This window comes from Crocodylus siamensis, chromosome 10 (assembly GCF_052110815.1).
Source record: "Crocodylus siamensis isolate JL-2025a chromosome 10, ASM5211081v1, whole genome shotgun sequence".
NCBI classification, from domain to species: Eukaryota; Metazoa; Chordata; order Crocodylia; family Crocodylidae; genus Crocodylus; species Crocodylus siamensis.
In genome coordinates, this window is record NC_143404.1 from 26645774 (window position 1) to 26669268 (window position 23495).

The 23495-nt window shown below is 39.7% G+C and overlaps 1 protein-coding gene across 7 annotated transcripts in view; it reads left to right on the plus strand.

Annotated features, from left to right (window-relative positions):
* Positions 1-23495, plus strand: part of TENM2 (teneurin transmembrane protein 2) — a 1200689-nt gene that overhangs the window by 364061 nt on the left and 813133 nt on the right. For all 7 annotated transcript variants that reach the window (XM_090064279.1, XM_090064280.1, XM_090064278.1 and 4 more), the window contains one exon: positions 15120-15395. In XM_090064279.1, coding sequence (XP_089920405.1) covers positions 15120-15395 — 276 coding nt within the window. The remainder of the gene's footprint in view (positions 1-15119; positions 15396-23495) is intronic.

Genomic DNA, 23495 nt, shown 5'->3' on the forward strand with positions numbered 1-23495 from the left:
TGATGTCACACATTTCATAGGAGGATTAATGATGGAAGGTTCTCTTGGGCAAGGAATTTCCCTTGTGTTGAGGCTGTTCTGCAGGTATGTAAATTTGGCAAATTTACTGAAGAGACTGTCTGCTGTGCCACTTAGGGCTGGGATTTGCACTGTGTCTCCCCAGCAGAAGTCAAAGTCCCTCTTTTAGAAAAAGAATTGGATGCTATCTCTTGAAGTTAGGGCCATAGGAGGGTAAGGGACCAAAAGGCCAGGATTCTCAGAGTAAAGGACCCTGGGCTCCTCCCCCATCTACAAGGTGTCATGCCTGGACTGATTCCTAGGGGTGTTCTGAGAGACTAGACAAGTCCACAGTTGTCCTGAGGAAGCAGCTCCTTGGGGAGACTCTGTAACTCCTGGGAAATAGCATTCTCTTAATGCTGGCAAAATTGCATTTTGTGTAGTCATATTCTGTAAACACCAGTGACTTACGGCATGTATTTCTGGGTTACATATTATTGAGTGGAGAAAGGGAGGAGTGTGTTGTTAACATGAAAACACATTTTTGATGCATCTAGTAATCTTTGGGTGCATCTACATGAGACGCTTGCTGTGAAGCTGCCTAATTAGCCCCACAGTAAAGTCTCAGTGTCTACACATGTGGTCCTGTTAGGTCATAGGACATGAATTAACACACAGCAGCAATGCACATGTGGACACTGACAGGGCTGGTTGGGTCACAAAAGTGCTTCAGTGTGAGGACTACCTGCTAGCTAGCCCCCACTGAAGCATCCCTGTACCCCAGACAGCCCCTTGGCAGCATGCTGAGCCTGGTCAGACCAGCCCCAGGCTGGCAGGCTGACCCTCCAGACCTCCTGTTAGCTGGGGCTGCTCTGACCTGGCTCAGCATGAAGTCCTGGGTGCACTTATAAATGCAGCACCTGGGAGCAATAAACTCTGGGATGATATGTATCAGAGTTTGTGTTGCATTCATTCCACATGTAGGTGCGCCCATTGTGGTGTTCTCATGCAATCTCTGTTAAATAGTTGTGAATCACTTTTTGATCCATTTGAATGAAAAGTGCTACATATATGTGTGATAGTTAACCCAACTTCTAATTTAAATTGTAAAATGATAACAAAGAAATGTTTGGCTTTTCAGATATGCAATAGTAGTGACAATCTAATAACACTTTCAAGTACACTTAACTGTTGCATATAGTTATAGTTAGTCATCTTTTCACGCATGATGTATGTCTGCATATTGTATCTTTCAAATGCATCTATCCCTTTTCCCCCACTGAGACTGCTTTTCAAGTAGATCTGTCCTCTGGCATCTGAGAGAGCTTTGCCATGTGTTAGTCTGTGCTTCATGTACACAGCACATTACATTAGCTCCTTTTTCTAGCATCAACCCTTTACTGAACAAGGGAATACAGGAATTGCATTATTTAAAAAATTTGATTGATGTGATAATTTTGAGAAATTACAAGCTCTGAACTGATATGAAATCATCAGTTTTAAGGCAAGAAGAACCCATTATGATACTCCAATCTGACCTCAAGAATTCATCAAATATCGGCCATTACTTCAGACATCCTGATCTATGACTTGTGCTTGAACATGGTTCAGTCTTCTCAATGGGTAGTATTTTTAGATGGGATGTTTCTGCCCACAAAGGTCCCATTAAAGGACAGAATTTTTCTGGCATGAACATGTAAATTTAGCCATGCAGTCTACTAAACTTAGTTGTGGTTGAATCCCTGGCACATAATACAGAAAGTGTACCTCTATCATATACATGCAGTAACACCTGAAATGATGCATTATGTTTTTGGACTGGTCATAGGATCATAGGAAAGTAGGGGTGGTCACCTAGTCCAGCCCCCTGCTCAGGGTGAGATCATCCTTGACTAAACCATCTCAGTCAAGTATCTTTCTAACTTGCTCATGAAAATTTTCAGGGATGGAGATTCCAGTTTTTCTAGGTAGCCTATTCCAATTCTCGACCACCCTCATAGTCAGAAAGTTTCTCTGCATTGGAGAGAGTCCAGCAGAGGGCAACACAAATGGTTAAGGGGTTGAGGGGCATGACTTATGAAGTGAGGCTGAGGAAACTGGGCTTATTTAGTTTGGAGAAGAGAAGACTGCGGGTGGATTTCATAGCAGCCTTCAACTACCTGAAGGGTGGTTTTGAAGAGGATGGAGCTAGATTGTTCTCAGTGATGGCAGATGACAGAAGAAGGGGAGCAATAGTCTCAAGTTGCAGCAAGGGAAGTGTAGGTTAGATATTAGGAAAAACTCTCACTAGGAGAGTAAAACACTAAAACAGATTACACAGAGTTTGTGGAGTCTCTGTTCTTGGAGGTTTTTAAGACACAGCTAGCCAAAGCTTTCACTGGGATGATTTAGTTGGGGATGCTCTCACTTTGAAGGGAAGGAGTTGGACTAAATGACCTCCTGAGGTCCCTTCTAACTCTAATTTTCTGATTCTGTGATTCTGTCCCCAACCTAAATTTCCTCTGCTGCAACTTGAGTCTATTACTCCTAGTCCTGTTCCCTACAGCTATAGTGAAAACCCCATCTCCATCCTCTCTCTAATTGCCCTTTAGGTATTTGAAGACCATTATCAAATCCCCTCTCCTCCTCCTCCCCTACCCCAGTTTCCTCTTCTCCAGACTAAATAGCCCTAGCTCTTTCAGACTTGCCAGCTTCCTAGGCTCCCTAATCATTTTTATTGCCCTTCACTGGACTCTTTCCAATCTGTCCACATACTTCCTGATTTGCATGTGGCAGTCCTATTGATAGAACCCAGTATGCTATTGGCATTTAGTTGCAACAAACTCAAAAAACCCCACAAAAACATGGTGTCAGCTCATATTCAGCTTATGATTTACTGTAAACCCCATATTCTGTTCTGTAGTACTGCTTGTTAGCCAGCCATCCTGTATTTGTGCATATAAGTATTCCATCCTGAGTTCAGGACTTTTCACTTGTCTTTGTTGAGTCTTAACCAATAGGTTGAGGACCCTCCAGTCTATCCAGGTCATTCTGGATCCTATCCCTACTTTCCAGTATCTGCAACTCCACCTAATTTGGTGTTGCCACAAATTTGCTAATCACAGACTCAATTACATCATCCAGGTTATTAATGAAGATTAGTAAGTACCTGACTGAGAATAGATTCCTGGGAAACCCTACTTGATATGTCATCACACCTAGACATTGTGCCATTCAAGACTGTCTGTTGAGCATTATGATCAAAATAGTTATTTATCTATGTTACAGTACTTTTGTCTATTCTGTATTTCATTAGCTTGTTAAGGAGAACGTTGTGGGAGACCATGTCAGAAGATTTGCTTAAGACAAAGTATATCACAGTTACTGTTCTCCCCCATCCACAGATGCTGCCACTCATATAACGAAATCAGGTTGGTTAGGCATGACTTGCTTTTGGTGAATCCATGCTGGCTGCTCCTGATCACCTTATTCTCATTTAGGTGCTTCACAATAGACTCCTTGAGAATGTGCTCCATGATCTTTTCAGGGCTAAATACAGACAGTCAAAAAGCATGAGGCAGAATCTATTCAACCTAGGCAACTTCCCAGCATAGGCTAAAATGATAACCAACTGAACTGACATTCAGTTTCCAGTTGGGAAAGTCAGGGGGAGGCCTGCATTGACCCAGACCAGGGGGTGCTAGAGCATGTCTCCCAGCCTGCTGACCATTCCTGGCCCACCCCTTTGCTGTCCCCACCCTCCAAAAGGTTAAGGAGACCCCCTGTCTGGGTTTCCCACCTTGGGGGCAGCCTCCCCCTCAAGAAGTTTCCCCCAGCCCTCCAGAGCTGCTCCTTTCAGCCACTGCGAGTCTATAGGATAGTTCTTCCACTCCTCTGCAGCTAGTTTTGCCTCAGACTCACAGCACTGGGGGCAAAACCAGCTGTGGAGGAGCAGGAGAATTTCTCTCTACTCCCTGAGGTTCACAGCAGCTAAGGCAAGCAGATCTGAGTTTTGGCAGAGCAAAAATTCCCCTCAGCTCTCTGGAGCTGCTCCAGGCTGGGGGACCCTGGTCTAGGGTGAGGGGAAGCCCCTCAAAGTGGAGACTCCCTGGTGCCCCTAAGCAGTGCTGCGTAGGCAAGCACCCAGTCAGGAGGACTGTGGGACAGAACTTCCATAAATTGGTTTGACCTAAATCAGTTACGTCTGATACTATATCCATCCAGTTTTATCTTAAACCAGTTTTGGCCATTTTGAAACTTGTTTATGTGCACTGAACATCTGTTCTATTACAGGTTTAAACCAGTCTCCAAGTACTTAAACTAGTTTGTGTAACTTCTGTCCCTAGCCCAGGTATCAAGGTCAGACTAATTAGTCTATAATTCTCTGGATCTGCCTCTTTCCCTTTCTTGAAGATAGTCACTATAATTTTTCTTTTCCTATTATCTAGGATCTCACTTGAGCTCCACAAGTTCTCAAAGAGGATAGATAATGTCTCTGAAATTACCTCAGCCAATTACTTCAGTGCCCTAAGGTCCATCCCATCTGACCCTGTCAACTTGAAAGCACTCAGCTTCCCTAAGTGATGCTTAACCTGTTCTTCTACTACTCTAGGCTGTTTGCTGATGTTAACCACACTGGTCATCTGATATCTGCCTGTCTAGAATCAGTTTAAAAATGCATTAAATACTTTAGCCTTCTCTGCATCATTCATAACCAGATTGTCTCCTGCATTCCCTAAGGTATGCTTTCTCTGGTGGTGCTCTTACTTTTGCTGTATTTGTAGACTGTCCCCTCACCCTCTTTTTTTTTTTCCTTTTATGGTTTTTTCCAGTTGCATCTCAAATAGTGCCTTGGCCTTCCTAGTTTTCTCCCTGCATGCCTATGCAATACTCATATACTCTTCTATAGTAGTATGACCAGGTTTTCACTTTTTATAGGATTACTTTTTAAGGTTAAACTCAGTGAAGGGATTGCTGTCTAGCCAGGTTGACCTCCTGTTGCACTTCCCATTCTTCTGTTGCCTCAGGAGAGGTTCATAAGCACCTCTAAAAGGGCCTCCTTAAAATACAGCCAGTTGTCGTAGGCTCCATTACCCTTCAGACTTGCTTCCCAAAGGATCCTGCCCAGCAGTTCTTGAGTTTGCTGAAGTCTGCTTTCCTGAATTCCAGTGTCTTTATTCTGTTCTCCTTCTTCCCTTAGGATCTTAAATTCTGTCATTTTGTGGTCTTTGTCACCCAAATTTCCTTCCACCTTCACATTCTCAACCAATTTGTCCCTGTTTGTGAGCAGCAAGTTGAGAAGAGCTTTCCCCTCTAGTGTGTCTATGAACCATCTGTATCAAAAACTTATCCCCAGGACATTCCGAGAATCTGCTGGACTACTTGTGCACTGCTGTACAGTATTTCATTCTCAATAGTAAATAAGATGATCTGTAAATGTGAAGCAGACATTAAAAAGTGTGTCCATATTAAAGGAATTTGTTTTAGTAGAAAAGTCATTAATGCCAGAGGACAACAATCAGATTCTTGTTTTTTCTCACTTTTCTAAGTGTTTTCATCTTCTTTCCTGCAACAAGTTTAGAGCATCTGGTAATATACAATTAATATTAGTATTAAATCAAAAATGGTTTGGAATGAGTTGAAGAAGGTAGTCCTGAAAGACCTAAAATAGGAAGATAAATTGAAAAGGCAATGATTCTTGACCTTAGACAGAAGACAATAAAAGGGTGCATGGTTAAAGCTTATCAAACAGTGAATGATATAGAAAAAGTAAAATGAGAAGGTATGTTCTTTCTTTATCATGGCACAAGGACATGCAATGAAATTTGAAGTACAGGTTCAAATCTAAAACAAATCCTTTTTTCATACAACATAACATATAATTAATTTGTGAAACTCTGTTGCAAGAAATCAGAGAGGCCAGGAATCTGGAAAGATTGTATATCTTATATAGTTATCAAGAATATAGTTTTTATAACAAAAATGTTGTTAGGGATCAAGCCTCCTGCTTCTGGCCTAAACCTATCTTTAATCATTAGATAACAGAGTGATAATATCATGTATAAAGCAGATTATTCTGCATCTACCTGTACCTGAATTCTTATCCTTTCCTGTGTCAGACAGTCCCCTGTTAAATGTATAATGCTGAATGAGAACGACTTTCAGTATGGAAATTCATGTATTCTTACACTTTAATGTCTGTTGTGGGGTCCCCCCCAGGAGAGTGCTTCCTAGGATCCCTTGGCCTTGTCTGGTCCCTGAAGCCAGTCCATGTATGGCCTCTAGAGCAATGGAAGAGCTTTTCTTCCTACTCTCAGACCCAGGCCTTTCATCCCTGACCCTCCTTGGATGTTTATGGCTCTGACTCAAGGAGGTAGCTTTCAGTTCCTTAGAGAGGGATTTTAACTCTTGTTGGGGAGAAAAGGCAACCTAGAATTCCAAGTAACAAAATAGATAACTTCTCTTCAACAAAAGCATATACTTGGCACAAAGACCACCCAGCCAGATGTTCTTTGCACCTTCCAAAGGGTTAACCAGTTCCTCTGTTCCCAGCCCAACCCACACAGCCCTAAGGACCCCAAAGTTAATCAGCTGTTCCCTAACCAGTCTGCACAAAAGGAGCCCCAGAGCTGCTTCTTTGGTCTGTTTTCAGCCTCTCCTTGTAACCAGGTACTCTGCGGTTCACAATGACTTAGCCATGGTCATACTTATCTCCTTCAGCTTCTCTAGGGTTTCCTGGGTGTCACCTACAGCTCCCAGTTTGATGTAAACAAGGATATTAAAGGCCCTGTATTTTGTCATCTAAGCCAGCAATTCTGGCTTCACTGTTCCCCTAACTCAGGGGTGGGCAAAATGCAGTCCAGGGGCCAGATGCGGCCTGCCAGACCATTTTATCCAGCCCTCAGGGCTCCTAAAAAATTTAGAAAATAAATATTTATCCGCCGCTGCCTATCATGTGGTCCTCAGTAGTTTGCCAAAACTCAGGAAGCGGCCCTCTGTCCAAAATAATTTCCCACCCCTGCCTAACCCATTCTTTTCCTGTCATAAGTTGGCTAAGAGATACTAAGTCATACAACATTACTATTACATGAATTTAGTTAATACAAAAACATTACAATAAAACCCATCCTCTGTCACACTGTTAACCAACTGAACTTCTCTCTACAGCTGAGGTGAAAATACCCCTTGCTGATATTTTACACTTTTTTTCCCTCCTTTTCAGTTTACTGTACTGGTGAAGAGGTTGTCCATCATTAATTTATCATACCCTTTGGGAGTATTCATATAGCTAAATAAGTATTTAGCATATTATATAAAGTAGTAGTAGTAAAAAGTATTCTTGACAATATGAATTAGTATATGGTAAACTAAATGAAAATTAAATTGTGCTACAAAGCTGCTTTTGCTCTCTACTGTGAAAACTCAGGATGTGAATTGGGTACTCCACTGATTCTTTAAATAAACATATTTTACTTGCAGAATAAAAGCTTCATTCTTTCAGCCAACAGTTCATTTGTAAATGTTTAGCTTCACACCCAATATGCCTAAATATATATAGTTCTATATATAAAATTATCTTAAAGATTTCATAGATTTCATAGACATTAGGGCTGGAAGGGACCTCGGAAGCTCAAGTCCAGCCCCGCGCCCAAAGGGCAGGAAGTCAGCTGGGGTCATAGGTTCCCAGCAAGATAAGCATCCAATTTTCTCTTCAAGGTGTACAATGTAGGTGCTTGAACCACCTCCGCTGGCAGACTGTTCCAGACCTTGGGGGCTCGGACAGTAAAGAAATTCTTCCTTATGTCCAGCCTGAAACGGTCTTGCAGGAGTTTGTGACCGTTCGACCTCGTCATCCCTTGGGGCGCTCTGGTGAACAAATGTTCCCCCAGATCCTGGTGGCCCCCCGATAAACTTATAGGTGGCCATCAGATCACCCCTGAGCCTGCGCTTTTCCAGGCTAAAGAGTCCCATGGCTCTCAGCCTATCATCGTAAGATCTGTTTTCCTGACCTCTGATCATGCGCGTGGCTCTCCTCTGGACTCTCTCAAGCTTCTCCACATCCTTTTTGAATTGTGGAGCCCAAAACTGGACGCAGTACTCTAGCTGCGGCCTCACCTCGAGAAATCTATGGATGCAAGCCAGCGTTTTGGTTGCTTTACTAGCCGCAGCATTCCATTGCAGGCTCATGTTCATCTTGTGGTCAATGGTGACCCCCAAGTCTCTTTCTTCTGTAGTGCTATCCAACGTAGCACTGCCGAGCCTATAAGGATGCTGCAGGTTTTGCCTCCCAAGGTGGAGAACCTTGCATTTTTCGGTGTTAAACACCATCAGGTTCTCGTCTGCCCATTTACTGAGCATGTCCAGATTAGCCTGGATCACCCGCCTATCTTCTGGCGTGGATGCTTTCCCCCAAAGTTTGGTGTCATCGGCGAACTTGGCCAGTCCACTCCTGACTCCAATGTCCACATCATTAATGAAGATGTGTGAACAGTATGGTTCCAAGGACAGAGCCTTGAGGGACCCCACTGGTCACAGGGCACCACAATGAGTGACTGCCATCAATTACAACCCTCTGGGTCCGACCACGGAGCCAATTTCCCAGCCAGCGGATCGTGGTGGAGCCAAGGCCACAACTGGGCAGTTTGGCCAAGAGGTGATCATGGGATACCAGATCAAAAGCTTTTTTGAAGTCAAGATATATGACATCAATCTCTTCTCCCTTGTCCACGTGATAGGTCACCCGGTCATAGAAGGAAATGAGATTGGTCAAACAAGACCTACCCGCAACAAACCCGTGCTGGCTATTCCTTAGGATGTTAGCCTGGGCCAGTCCATCAAGGATGGCCTCCTTAATAAACTTTTTTAAGATCTTCCCCAGGATAGAAGTCAGGCTAATAGGCCTGTAGTTAGCCGGATCCACTCTCCTCCCTTTCTTGAAGATCAGCACCACATTGGCTTTCTTCCAGTCTTTGGGCATTACACCAGAGTGCCAGGAGTTTTCAGAGATCCGTGCCAGAGGCTGAGCTATGATGCTCGCCAGCTCCTTGAGTACCCTGGGGTGTAGAGTGTCAGAGCAAGCTGACTTGAAGGTATCCAGCCTCTCAAGTCTGTTCCTTCACAAGGTCAGCATTAATGGAAGGCAGGGGATCTCCCTCACCTGGACCTCCCTGTCCCATAGTGACCATGGGCGTCCCATGGGACTGATGAAAGACTGACGCAAAATACCCATTTAATAGTTTGGCTTTTTCCTGGGTATCAGTTGTCAGTTGCCCCATCTGGTTCAACAGGGGTCCAATATTGCCCACAATATAAAATGGTTTGTTAATGTCACTTGAACCCTAGTGCACAATTAGAGCTGGTAAATAAAAGAATACGGTATTAATGAACAAGGTTACTTAATTAGGAAGATTCTTACTGGTAGAAAACACTATAGGAAAGATTACGTGAGTGCTCCTATTTCTTTTTTTCTGATGTTTAAGAAAGAATGGATAGTCAATGAAAAGGAAAACAATTTTTTAAAACTATAAAGAGGAATATTTTTATACATTCTCCACAATTCATCTGTGAAATGTATTTCCAAGGGAAATCACTGGCAGATATCATCTCCATAGGACCCAAAAATGATTAGATAGTTGTATGGGGATTAGAATATGGTTATGCTAAATGGAATTCCAAAAAAACATTTAAAAATTGGAAGACGTAGCTTTATATTTAATGACACCCTGTAATAAATCTATACAAGGGGTGTCAAACTGATCTGAGGCCCTTGGCTGGTTCAGGACTGTGAGGCTCTGTACAGGCCAGATCCAATCCAGGGCACGAGGACTCTTGTAGTGGTCTCCATGGCAGCAGCAGCAGAGCATAGGGTCAAGTGGTGGGGGCAGTACAGATTCTGGCATGAGGCAGCATTGGTGAAGGGTCTGATAGGAGTGGTAGCAGCAGTGAGGAGGAAGTGGTGCAGGGACTACAGCGCACACTCCAGAAGGGGTGGGATGAGGGGTGGTGCAGGGTTTAACAAATAAGGGGAGAGCACAGGGTCTGATGGAGGCCAGGTCGCACTGCAGGGTCTGGCAGCTGCTGAAGTACAGGGGGCACAGGAGTGCAGGTCCGGCAGAGAGAAGCTTGGCTTGCCACCAATGACCATGTCCAGTGAGGCCAAAGGGCCCAACTTCTAGTTCTAAACTTTGCTTAGGTGTACACTGTCCTCATAGGATTTCTCACACCTTTACATGTAGCATCTGATACTAACTAGCATTTGGTAAAGGATTCCAAGCTACAGTGACAAGTAGTTTGATCCAGGCCCATGTATCTATCCCTCAATCTGACTCTCAATTTGTATATAGCTTCCTCTCTTTACCTCTCAAAACCACATGCATTTTTGCAAAATTCTCAATTAAAGCAAAAATGAGCAAAAAATGAGTTCTTTTTCACTTCCTATACTACTAACATTTATATTTGAGAAAAATAATGTAAGCGGCCATCTTAAATTCGCTTGTGGCATCAAATGTTATAGTTTGTAGTACGTCAGCACCAAATGCTAATTAGAGTGAAATTATCTGGACATTTAAAGGCTATTAAATTCTACAGAGTATCATTAAAGCTGGGATGATTGGGTATGTAAAACAGTATTATTAAGGGAATATATTCATAATTGTCTGAGTTTATACACACTTCGAACCAACAAACAAGGCAATCATTTATAAGTTTTACTGCACTTCTTTTGTTGTAGGTTGGAATGGGTGTAGTCTTACTAATTTCAGAGTGCACTATGATGATTATGTCCTATTCAGAATGTGTCAGACTTGAAGGTTTCAGCTCACATTAATTTAGGTGGATTTCCTTGGTTTATTGTGCATAATTTCATACCACTGAGTTTCTTTTTGAATGATTTGCATTCAGTATGGCAGAAACAACATTCAAAACAATTTGTAAGTTTCTGTTAAATGTATTCTGCACAATTTGCAAGCAGTGACTGAAATTAACAAGAGTATGTTCAATCAGGAAGACCTGCCTTATGACCAACTGCCACAAGTTTCATTATGAACCTAAAATGGAGTAGTGAAACTGTTCTTAAAGAATCCCTGCCTAGCTAGGGGTAACGAAGTTCTCCTTCAAATTTTCCTGAAAGTACTAAGAGTAAAAATAAGTTTCTCACAAAATGTGGATATTTTCTTTCCAATATTGAGTTCCACATGGTTTTCCATATCTCTTTAGATACTGTAATTTTAAAAATACATATCACAGCTGTCTTCGATGATTTAACCATGAGGTGGATTCAAATAAGAATATATTCAATTGCAAACAATTGGGTTAATTTGCTATAATTAAGTCCTGTGGGAAATGAAGTGAATTTTCTGTCTGTGTATTTTTCTTTTTATCTCATTTTTAAACATAGCAGCTAAAGGTTTGCTGTTTTAGAAGTAGTCACTCTCCATTTTTATTTCATTAACTCACAACCTCTGTAATCACCTTACCCAGACACTGTGTTGCAGTGACCCTCCTTCTTTCAGAAGAATCTAGCAATCTGTTAGTGCTGGGAGAAGTTGAGTGTCTTTGGGGTAAAGCAAAGGGTTTTTCCTTTGGGTGGTGAAGAAACTTGCTATCTCAGGAGCATTGCCAACCCCTGCTTGCCAAGGAAACACCTCAGTCTTTTTCAAAGAGAAATCACTTCCTGCTCTTGAACTGATATGTTAGGAGATAAAGATTAAGTAGAATAAAACCTCTTTTGTATAGATTTAATACAACTTGGGTCCCAAAATTTTTTGTACAGTTAAGTGACATTGTGGGGTTAGGAAAAGCTGTATAAAAATAAATAAATTAGGTATTTTTTTAATAATACGTTATCTGACTTGCTTATCCCGTGGAAGTGAAATTGCCATTCTTTTTAAGAACTGATTAATGAAGCATATATATTACTATAAAACATTTCAAGACTTTAAAAAGACTTGTATATAGTCTATACTTACCTGTATATTTATCTATATGTCCTTTTTGGTATCTATATATGGAAAGAGAGAAATGTCAATAACTGTTTAAATAGGAAATAAAAATGCTATAATGAAAGCACAAACTTCACAATCAATTGCATTGTGAGCAATATGAATTAAATAGTCCACAGCTGTAGTGATATAAATCTGTTTTTGTTTTTAGCCTTGCTTGAAGAATTCCAAAATCAGTAGAGCTGGGAGACTGCTGAATATTTCTGTGTATTTTTAAAGGGCCCAGTGCATTTATTACTGTATGGAAAGAAATATCATTAGAAATCAGCTAGCAAGTCCATACTTACCCAATAGGGCTGTGCAAAGCTTAGGATCGCGATTCGGATTTGGCGATGATTTGGAGGCCGAATCTATGAATTTGAATTGAATCGCTAGAAGCTTTAGGCTTTCCAAATCAATTTGGAGCTTCTGAATTGATTTAGAAAAGATTTGGTGATTTGGAGATTCAGCCATAGGGTATAATGGAGAATTAAAGACGTATCTATAACTTTGTTGTTTTTTGGCTGATTTGCATGAAACTTGCATGGGTGGTAGACCCTGTTGAGGGCATGCAGGGGTTTCTGGGAAACTGCACCTCAAAATCCTGAAAGCAAAACTCATGTCATGTGTGTATGTGTTAATCTAGTATGGGGTGAAAACTACAGGGACGGTAGTTCTTGCTGAGGCCATAAAGCCTGCCAAGTTTCAAGCAGATAGGTGAAGGGGTTTCTGGGAAACTGCACCTCAAAATCCTGAAAGCAAAACTCATGTCATGTGTGTATGTGTTAATCTACTATGGGGTGAAAACTACAGGGACGGTAGTTCTTGCTGAGGCCATAAAGCCTGCCAAGTTTCAAGCAGATAGGTGCAGGGGTTTCTGGGAAACTGCACCTCAAGCTGCTGTCAAGCAAAACTCATGACATGGGTAACACTGTGTGTGTTAAGGCACAGGGGGTTGAAAACTGCAGGCCTGGTAGCTTCTACTGAGGCCACAAAGCCTGCCAGCTGTCAAGGAGACAGTCTTGGGTCTGGGGTCCTGCACCTCTGGCCTTAGGCAGCCAAAACTCATGACATGGGTGCTTGTGAGACTGTGTGTGTGTTCAGGTGTGCTCTTCCTGGTGCTGGAGCCTCTGAACAACATGACAGTGTGCCTCCTTGAGGCCTCCTCCTCCCCTACAGCCTCAGCTTGATTCCACCACTGTAAATGATGGCAGGTCAAAACAATTTAGTTGGCTCAACACCAATAGTATCAGCAGCATCAAAGGTATCCAGACGGAACTGTCACAGTCTTCCTTTTCATAAAGGAATTGACAGCAAGAAGTAAAGATGTTGTGTTGGATATATGTTACTCGTGGTGTATGATGGCTTATCTTGTGTTTTTATGTTTATATGTTTATTATGAAAAAACAGAAATAATTAGAAAAATATATCTTAAGAAGCTTTTGGGTTGAAAAACCCTTTGTTGGGCTGAGGAAGTACGTGCAGTTGATGTGGCTCCTGGTCCTGGATGGAAGGAATAGTAAAGAAGCGAGAGGCTGGTCTCGCATGCACTGCAGGCAGAAAGCCAGTCAGTAAAAATGGAAATGGAGGCATCAGGAGGTGAGGGACAAGCAAGGGGGGGGAGGGGGATGTAGCAGCACAGGTAAAAGTGCAGAGGTGCAGTTTCCCAGAAACCTCTACACCTCTCTCCTTGCAAGCTTGCAAGCTTCATGGCCTCAGCAGGGGCTACCACTCCCGCAGTTTTCACCCCACTGTGCCTTAACACATACACAGTGTCACTGATGTCATGAGTTTTGCTTGTCAGCAGTTTGAGGTGCAGTTTCCTGCACCTGTCTCCTTGAACCCCTGCATGTACCTCCTTGAAATCTGGCAGGCTTTGTGGCATCAGCAAGAGCTACTATCCCTGTAGTTTTCACCCCACTGTGGCTTAACACACACACGTGACATGAGTTTTGCTTTCAGAATTTTGAGGTGCAGTTTCCCAGAAAATCCTACACCTATCACCTTGAAATTTGGCAGGCTTCATGCTCTCATGAGAGTCTACCAGCCCTGGAAGTTTCATCCAAATCAGCCAAAAGACAACAAAGGTATAGATATTTCATTGATTACCCATTATACCCTATGGCCGAATCTCTGAATCGCCGAGCCTTTCCCCAATCAATTCAATCGAATCGATTCAGAAAAGTGCTTTGAATCTCTGAATTGAATTGACCAAATCTGAATTGGCTGAATCCAAATCAAATAGTTACCTATTCACACAGACCTATTAGCCAGTACCTTTAGGAATCTGCAAGTGCAGCCTATCCACTGAGTTATATTATGGTTTGCTAGACGCCACCTTATTTTGTCATAAATTCCAGAAGTTTTGCCTCCAGAAATTAGTCTTATCACTTACGTTGCTTGTACTATACTATTAATACAAAAAGTTTTATTGTGGGCAGAGGATGCTGCTATAAATAAAAGAAAAAAGCATGATCATCATGATAAGATGCATCTCATTAAGTTATAGTAGAAATATCAAAATATCTAACCTAACTTCATGTTTAAACTACTAGTAACACTAGTAACTAGTTAGTAGTGACACTAGTAATATTTTTCCTAGAATGTATCACATTCAGTGTTTTACTATTCCAGACGATTTTGCATTCTTCAGCTTTTTCAACTCAGCTATATTACATATTCATTTAAAAATTAAAACATTCAAATCATAATTTTAAATCTATTTGGGGCTTTCACATAATATAGAAACATTATGGTGTAGTGGGGTCAACTGTCAAGGTCAGAACCAAGACCCCAGTCTTGCAAACTCCATACTGTGTGTAGCATAAAAATGCCGGGTCTTTAAGACTGCTTGTGACCTTGATATTAACCAGGATCCTAAGGATTACAGGATGAGGGAAAATATGAGAAGAAAAACTCATGTCATATTTTGCAGACCTTACTTTTTTGTTTTGTGTATTTTACTTATCATTTCTACAATGCCATATGCTTCTAATGAGGCCTGAAAACCTTATAAAACCATAGCTCTTCTTACATAATATATTAATTACTAAGGCATAATAGTGCGTATATTTATGAAATAATGAATATATGTGTAACTTTAATTTTTAAAGTAATTTAGATTTAAATTCTTCCTGTTTTTGTTATGTTTTAATGTTCCCCTAGGAACCAACTTCACCCTGGCAGAACTTGGAATCTGTGAACCCTCTCCCCATCGAAGTGGTTATTGCTCAGACATAGGAATACTTCATCAAGGTTATTCCTTGAGTACCGGGTCTGACGCTGACTCAGATACAGAGGGAGGAATGTCTCCAGAGCATGCTATAAGGCTGTGGGGAAGAGGAATAAAATCCAGGCGCAGTTCTGGTCTCTCGAGTCGTGAAAATTCAGCCCTTACACTGACTGACTCTGACAATGAAAATAAGTCAGATGAGGAAAATGGTAGGCCTCTTTCTTTTCCTATATGTCATAATATACGTGTGTAGGTGTGAAATGTTAAAGATGCCCCAAGATTTTATATATAGAATCAACAGTATATTTTATATTATTATAAACATTACTAGATCAGACATTATAGCATAACCATAACTTTCACTTTTTAAATGCTTTTTTTATACTCTAGGGAACTTGTGACCTATATCTAGAAAAGCATTCAGTAAGTTCTTAGGTATTGGTTTTGATAACATTTCTCATTATGATGTCTTCCAAATACTAGCTTTTTATGCTTCAATCTAGATAGCAATACTTTACATGCATGTTGTCCACCAAACTTCAGGTAGAATCTGTGGACTTTAATTTAATAATGTCAGCAGTGAACAAATTTGTCAAGGGAAAAAATGTATGTGATATTTATATAAAGCATGAAATAAGATGAATAGTTTTCAGTATACTAACAGCATATAAATTGTCAAATTTAATTGGAGTGAATTTGAGTCTTGTGGGCATATTTTCATGGAATTATTAAGCGTTATATATATTAGAGGTGGTTAATCATTAAAGGTAAGTATACAAGAGGTTCTGTTAACCAGATCTGTGCATCCAAGTGATATGTACCTATATCTGTTTAATATAGTTTCTTATCTTTTTAACTAAAACAGGGAAAAAAGATAAATTACACAATGCAGAACCAATGCATGAAAAACACATGGGCATTGTTTTGTACTACTTGAGCTAATTGCTTCTTGAAATGTTTACAAACCATTTAAATATTTTCATATAAAGCAATTTTAAATTTGTCACAGCAAAACTGTGTGACTACATTTTTTAAAAATAGAGCTGGTAAAGACAGGTTGCTGTGAGGAGCAAAGCAGAGCATCCATTAATTCTCCATCCTATGGTGCAGGCAGAGAAGGAGCCCAAGTCACTTTACAAAATGAAACAAAACCAAGTTTAATTCTAAAGTGAGCTATTTTAAGAAGATAAGGAGAAACCCCAACAATGCTGCCATATAAAGCAGCTGCTTAACACCAGTTACTGTAATAGACTCCCTTTTACATTGTCTGTTTCATTTAAAACTGTATTTTTATGGAACATTCAGCTATTTCAGTTACTCAGAAGAGAGTTGTTCTTTCTTTTTTTATTCTAAGCGTTTTTGGTTTTTTGGTTTTTTTACCTGAATTGAATTCTTAATATATTAAAGTGATGGTCTTTTATTCTTTCTTTTTTTTTTTCAATCTCAAGAGTCCCAATGTGTTAGTCACATACAAGGAAAGCAAACAGTTGTGTGAGAAAGCAAACCTATTCTAGCCAGTGATTTGATTTGCTTTAATGCTGCCATTAAAAGAGTGATTCCAGGGGACCAAATGCCACTTCTGTCAGCATCCTCAGTGATCTGAACCAAAGTCTGCTGAAGACAATACAACCATTGACTTCAAGGAGTCTTTGCATGACGGTCCATACATTCAGTACTTCAAATGAATGTATGTGGACTACTGAAGTTTTGTCTTGGTACAATCGATCTCAGACTTTGGGCTTGCCATCTAGTTTTACTGAGATCAATGTTTGTTTCATTGACCTCAGTGGAAGCAAGATTTAACTTGCAACGTTTTTCACCATTTGAACGTATCTATGCAGATATCCCTGGCTTTGATCAGATAATGGGTTTCTATCTTTTTAGCTGTGCTTTTTATGAAATATCAACTATTATGAATTTGACAATAGATAACAATGAATGCATTTTGAAAAGGCAATTTTTCAAATTGTAATGTTGACTAAATAAGGAAAGACGTTATGCAATGAAGTACAGGCAAAATACAAGGAATAAATGTAATCTTTAATGTTCAGTGTTAACATTTTATTTAGTAAGCATTTCATGACAAATATGTTTGTATGTTTGGTTATAAAATATTCACACAAATTTGAAATTAACGATTTTACAAGCAGAGGTGTTAACTTGAGTAAATTTTTTTAGGCTTTCTGTCTGACAAACCTTGTTTAGCTCAAGAAAATCAATGCTTTTTCACATCGCTGATTTTATGAAGTTTGGGGATGTATTATCATATAGATTGACAGTTGCCCCACTGGTTCAGTACCACAGCATGGACACTTACAAAGCCATCATTAATTTCTCACGCTTGTGCCCAGCAATGGTTTCCTACATAATAAACACTGTGTCCTTCAGAACCAAATCAATAACCTGTTAGGTATGCTTCTCTTGAAGAGGAAGTAACAAGAATCTATACTTTAAGGGAAATGCACTCCAAAACAATTTCAAGTATGCAGGAGATAGAGGCATAAAACAGACATTTCTCTGAATGGAATTTTATTCTTTTGCACCTAACCACATTAGGTGAACTCATGATGCATAGATTTCATTGAATTTATTTAAAGTACTGTCTGCTCTCTTTTCCTGACACGGTTCAGTTCCTGTGTTATACAACATAGTATTTCAGCTGTAAAAAGGTGACATTTTTTAGACTGAGCTGCTAATCACAAATGATATCATTCTACCTCAAAATAATAAACTCAATTTTCATTTAATATTAAATCAGTTTTGGCACTCACTACTTTCCCACATAGCATAGAAGAAGCATAATTGCCATAAATCACTCTTTTCAACATTTTGTACTAATTCAAACCCATCTACAGAGCTTATGACCACTTGCTTCATTTTTAGAATTGGTATAATTCAGTCTTATCTTAGAATTATGTAAGCCTTAAAATATTAGCAAGTTTGAACTGTCTGTTGATCAATCAAAAATAATATAAACTGATTGTGCTAATTATTTTCTGACAGAAAAGCATATTGAAGATCCATTTTGAAAAGTAACACTTCTACTTTTACAGTTCTGACTATTTACCTTGCATTAGATCTTGAAATTCAGTATTGTATTTTCAAATATAACTTTTACTGGTGACTGCATGTAGCCATCCATTTCTGAGAGAAAGCAATATGAATATAGAAGGGAAAAACTTGAAGGGCAAAAACTTAAGTCCTTGGTAACCCTGATCAGTTCAGTTCTGAGCTTCTGGTCATCTGAATCATATAAGTAGCTTATCCAAAAATGATTGATCAAATGAATCTTTTTTAGAAACATATCTCACGTATGATGTATCATAAGGTTGATAAGCAGAGAAGAATAAGCTTTTTGAAACCACAAGTATGTTGTATAGTCTATTAGGATCAAGTGGATCTTCAGTGGTTACCTTCATTTTAAGTAGTGTTGTTGACTTAAAGGCGAGGTACAACTCACTATATATAAGTATAGAGAATATGGTCCCTAAAACATATGGGTCAGAACTTAGATGTTCTAAATCTGTGTACCTCCAGATATGTCCTCTAATATCAAAGGATAGTACTAGTTTATACCCAGCTGATCTTTTGAATGAATTAACCCTGGTTTGGAGTTACGGAATTGTGTCTTTTTCCTCATGTGCTGAACTATTCATATGAGTAAGGTTGCATATTTAGGCCTTTATATTCTATTTTGTGAAAGCAGAGAAGATTACCCTTAGAAGTAGTTTGGCTTTTAATGAAAAAGATGTATGCTGAAAGGATCATTAACATTTGCTTGATGTATCAATACTGTAAATTGTTTAATCCAAAATGAAGAGTTAATTCCCTTCCCCTACCTCTCTAATAAAGACTATAATTATAGTTCTTATTTACAAGACAAATGGAAATTTTGATTAGTATCAACTCCTATTATCAGTCTGTGATCAGGAGGTTTAAAGAGTATTCAAAGTCATTATCTAAACCTGTGGATGGTCTACTACATTGATGGAATGCAGAAACTAAATTTCCTTGCTAAGTGTCTAAAATGGTCATTGTGGTACCTAGGAACTTCTGGAGTACAACAGTGTTCTGACCAACCTCTATATTTCCAAAGTGGCAAAAAAATAACAGAATGGAACTTGCTACACTAGGTTGATGATACATGGATATTTCTCCCCAGGAAGTAAATCCTTAGCTAGTTAACGGAAGTTGATTTATTTGTACCACCAAAATATAAAGTGTATGCTACTCAAGTTCCTCTACAGTGCCATAGCAAGGTCTTTCCTGTTAAGTAGCATTTTGAACCAAGTAATATCTTGTAAGTAATCATGGTTCTCAATGTATCATGAACATAGTTATCAAGAGAACAGTCAGCAGCCATCTTGAAAACAAATCATTTTCATGTTTAGGAGTAGAGTTCAAACACCACTGTCAAAGGTAAGGAATAGATGTTAGATGTAATGTATGTTTGGGAGCAGTCAGCAATCCTTTCTTACTGGGATTCAGTTTCATAGTGATATTAGATATGTGGTGTAGGATATCATAGAGGTAGTAGCAAGATCAAACTTTCATTAAGGTGATTACCAGGAAGAGCTAAACAAACCTGAGTGGCAGTAGCATAACAAAGAAAACATATTCTGGAATGATAGAAATAGGAGACAGCATGTAGTGTCAAGTGGAGACTAGTAGTGTGTCACAATAGATGCTGAAATGAACAAGTAGAATGCAAATATACCTACAAGGAAAACCTTTCAAGATGTGGATTTAAATAAAATTAAATTCTATCATTATAATGAGAATAACGAGTGACAGTGTAAAAGATGACAGTGGCATGCTACTTCATGTAGAACTGATGCCTTCTTTTTTCAGGGGTATAATGCACCTGCATGTCAGGTCACTGAGTTAGGGGGACCGTATTTGGTTTTAGTTGTTATTCTTTTACATTGGCGCCTTGACTGTAACTAATGGTATCAATGGGAATAATAGGATGTAATGTACCATTGTATTTTTTCACAGTGCAACTTCTATTTGGCATTACAATAAAACATCAAACATTTCAGATTTTTTTTTTTAAACTTCCTCCCCCTTTTCTCATGTGTGTCAGAAAGGATATGTATATAGTACATTTAAGAGTAAAGGCAGGAAAAAAAAAGAGGAAAATTAACCTATATCAAACTTAACTAGAGCAAGGAAAATATTTCAAGGTTTTACTATCTTAATCTGTGCTTACATTTTAAATGTGTTCACTACACTATGATTAAAGATAATTACATGTGTATAAACAAGGATCTACAGATAGGGACTGATTGTTGTTTTGAACCCCCAGATTTTGTGGCAATAGATGGAGGGACTCTAGTTGGGGGGGATAAAGGAACTTGGTGAATGTTGAGGTATCACACTTGTTTACAGGTTGATGGGAGGTTGTGGCCCAGATGTTTTCCCATGTTGCTTTCAAACTTTTTGGTTGCCTTTGCACCCCATTCTGAGTGAGGCTAGCTTTTGCACAGAACCTTTGCAAGTATGAGTGTTGGCTCAGAAGCTCTTCTCCTGACTTCCTAGTGCTTCAAGTTTGTCGTTGTTCCAAGAAAAGCCACTGGACTTCCTTATCTCAGGAGTTTCAGATTGCAATTGTCATAAAGTTGCCTACCACACGTTTTTTTCAAGTCTGATAACTTAGGAGATGTTCAGTCCAGTTACAGTCCCCCTTCAACTCCCTGGACTTGGATATCTACTAATTTCCTTCCATTAAGAGATTCTGAGACTCCGCCACCCGTTACACCCTAGCCTTACACCACCTTCATGTTTAATGTCTTGTCTGATAAATTGCTTGTCCATGCTGTCAAAATCCTGTTCTCTTTCAGATTCTTCAGACGCGGTGTATGTCGCACTTTGTCATCCGACCTCCCTTTGGTGTGTCCAATACCCCAGATTTTCCACTATTGGCTCTCAGCCGTATCAAAATTGCACGTAGCCTCATCCATATATCACCTTCCTGTTGAATCTTGAAGTGCAACAAACTATAAGCGAACTCCTAAATTATAAGGTGCAGTTGTGCCACTTTATCTACCTGAAGGCTAGTGGCAGTGTAAAGTACTGGGTACAGAAACCTAAAGAGCTTGGCAGACAAGGGTTAATTCCTATCAAGTTTCTTTTAGCTAGAAACCTCTGTAAACTACTTTGTATCAGACATTCTCTCTGTTTGCCTTCTGATAGCAAGCTTCAGGAGGGAGATTCTTGCTCTTGTATTAACTGTGTACACCCCCTCTTGCTCCTGCTCCAGAACACTCTCACCAGATTTGTGGGACCACAGGAGGCTTCTGCTCTGCCTCCCTCGGGGCTCTGGACCAGTCTCCACACTCCTTCACTGCAGCTGAATCAAATGAACGTACTGATTCCTCTGTCTCTCTCGCCTTCCCTGAACTGCTGTTCTTGCCCCTTTTTAATTGCTGAGCATCCCCATATGCATGTGAGATGCTTCTTGAAAAGGAGGCGGGGCACCACCTCTCACCCTTTCTGGTGTTGTTCCAGCTGCTCTCAGGGCTGCTCCAGCCCCCAAGGGCAAGGTAAACTTTTCTTTAACCCCTTCCTGTCTTTATCCCTCTTACAATGAAGATTGTACCCTTATGGACCAACAACTAACTGGCAATTGAACAGTCAAAAGGTAAACAGTTTTCAGGAAAAACAGTCGTCATCATTAAAGATATGTCAAACCCTTGGTAACGCTGAACTTCTAGGTTTTCTACCTATGTATTTTAATACATTGTTTAGAAGTTTGTTTTTTCATTCTTCTCTTCCATGTAAGCAAGAATGTCAGTTACCTGTATTTGTAATACCACTGTAGAAGGAGAGAAAATGAAAGACAGAACTGGAAGAAGAAACCAAACTTGCATTTTGTACCTCTGAGAGGTTATTATGGAAAAGGAAAAATCCCTTGATTGTCCTTTTAAATTAATTATTATCAGTTTCACAATAGTAAATGAGGTAGTTAAGCATCCAGTGACCCTTCTATATATGCTGTAAATCTAGAAAGAAAATCACTTGCAGAGGTTTGCCTAAATTAGTGCTGACCTTGTCTTTTGTTGCTGTCTCAATTTAAAAACAGAGTAAATTTTATGCAACAGCATATTCTGGCATTTCCCCAAGATGCCATAGAATTATAGACATCAGCTTATGCTAAGAAACAAAAGATAAAATGTAATCACATGAGGAAGATGAATAAAGAGACTGTCTCAGGAATTAGGGCTCAACTACTGAGATATTTAACTTAATTTTCTTATTTTCACTGTTTTAGCCTTTAAATATTGATCTTAATATTTACTACTTACCCCTTGCATTTTTATCCACCATTATATTTCACATTTCATAATTTGCATAGACAGTTATGGTAAAATGTAGTTCTACTCCATAAATTTGATTTTGTCAGATGTTTTGTCTGTCTGAATGGAATACTCCAGCTTCAAGTAAAAAGAGTTTTCTTCTAACTGGTGTGTCTGCAAAATCTCTTTGTAATCTGAAAGTCAAGGAAAGTTCTGTCTTCATTCAACAATAGTAAAGAATCCACACTTGGTAATTTGACAGTTCTGTAGAAACCGTAAAGCCATTGCCAGTACCAGAGAGCAGGACCAATTCTTGAGTACTAACAGAAAAAAAGACGTCAGGGCTAAGAGGGACACTTCTAATCAGTAAGATGGGCACAGCTACCTGAGAATGTACAGAGGGGGCAAATAAGGATAAGGGGAGTTTCTTTTTTCCTCATGCTGTCACTTTAAAACAGGGCTAACTAGAAAGATGTTAGAAATTACATGCAGATAATCTAACCTTTGCATTTTATGTCAGGGCACAGAGATATGTGAGTTAAGGTGCCTTACTGAAATCATGTCCCCAAGGCCAAGCCCTGTTCTGGACTTGTACCAGAGGCTGCCTCTGTTCAACACAGCTGTAAATGGGTACCGAATGGTCATTAGGGCATTAAGTCAAAGGTTGCTGAATGTGATGCTAGCAGTCTCATTCCCTTGAGTGACTGGCTACAGAATCTTTTGTGCCTTAACCATGCTAGACCAAATGCACTGCAATGCTCAGGTGGACCCTTGACCTTAACTTTGATATTTGATATACAAGAACCAACAAGCAAGCCAACTCTTCAATGTAAGATATATGGCAATATAGATTCCAACAGTGAGAAGTAAATCATAAACCCAAACTAACTAGAAACAACGTGTCAGATTTCCCATACAGGACAATCCACATATGATCAAGGGAAACAGAACCTGCAGTGCTATATACAGGTTTTTATTGCATAGTACAGATACAATAGGATAGAATAGGAC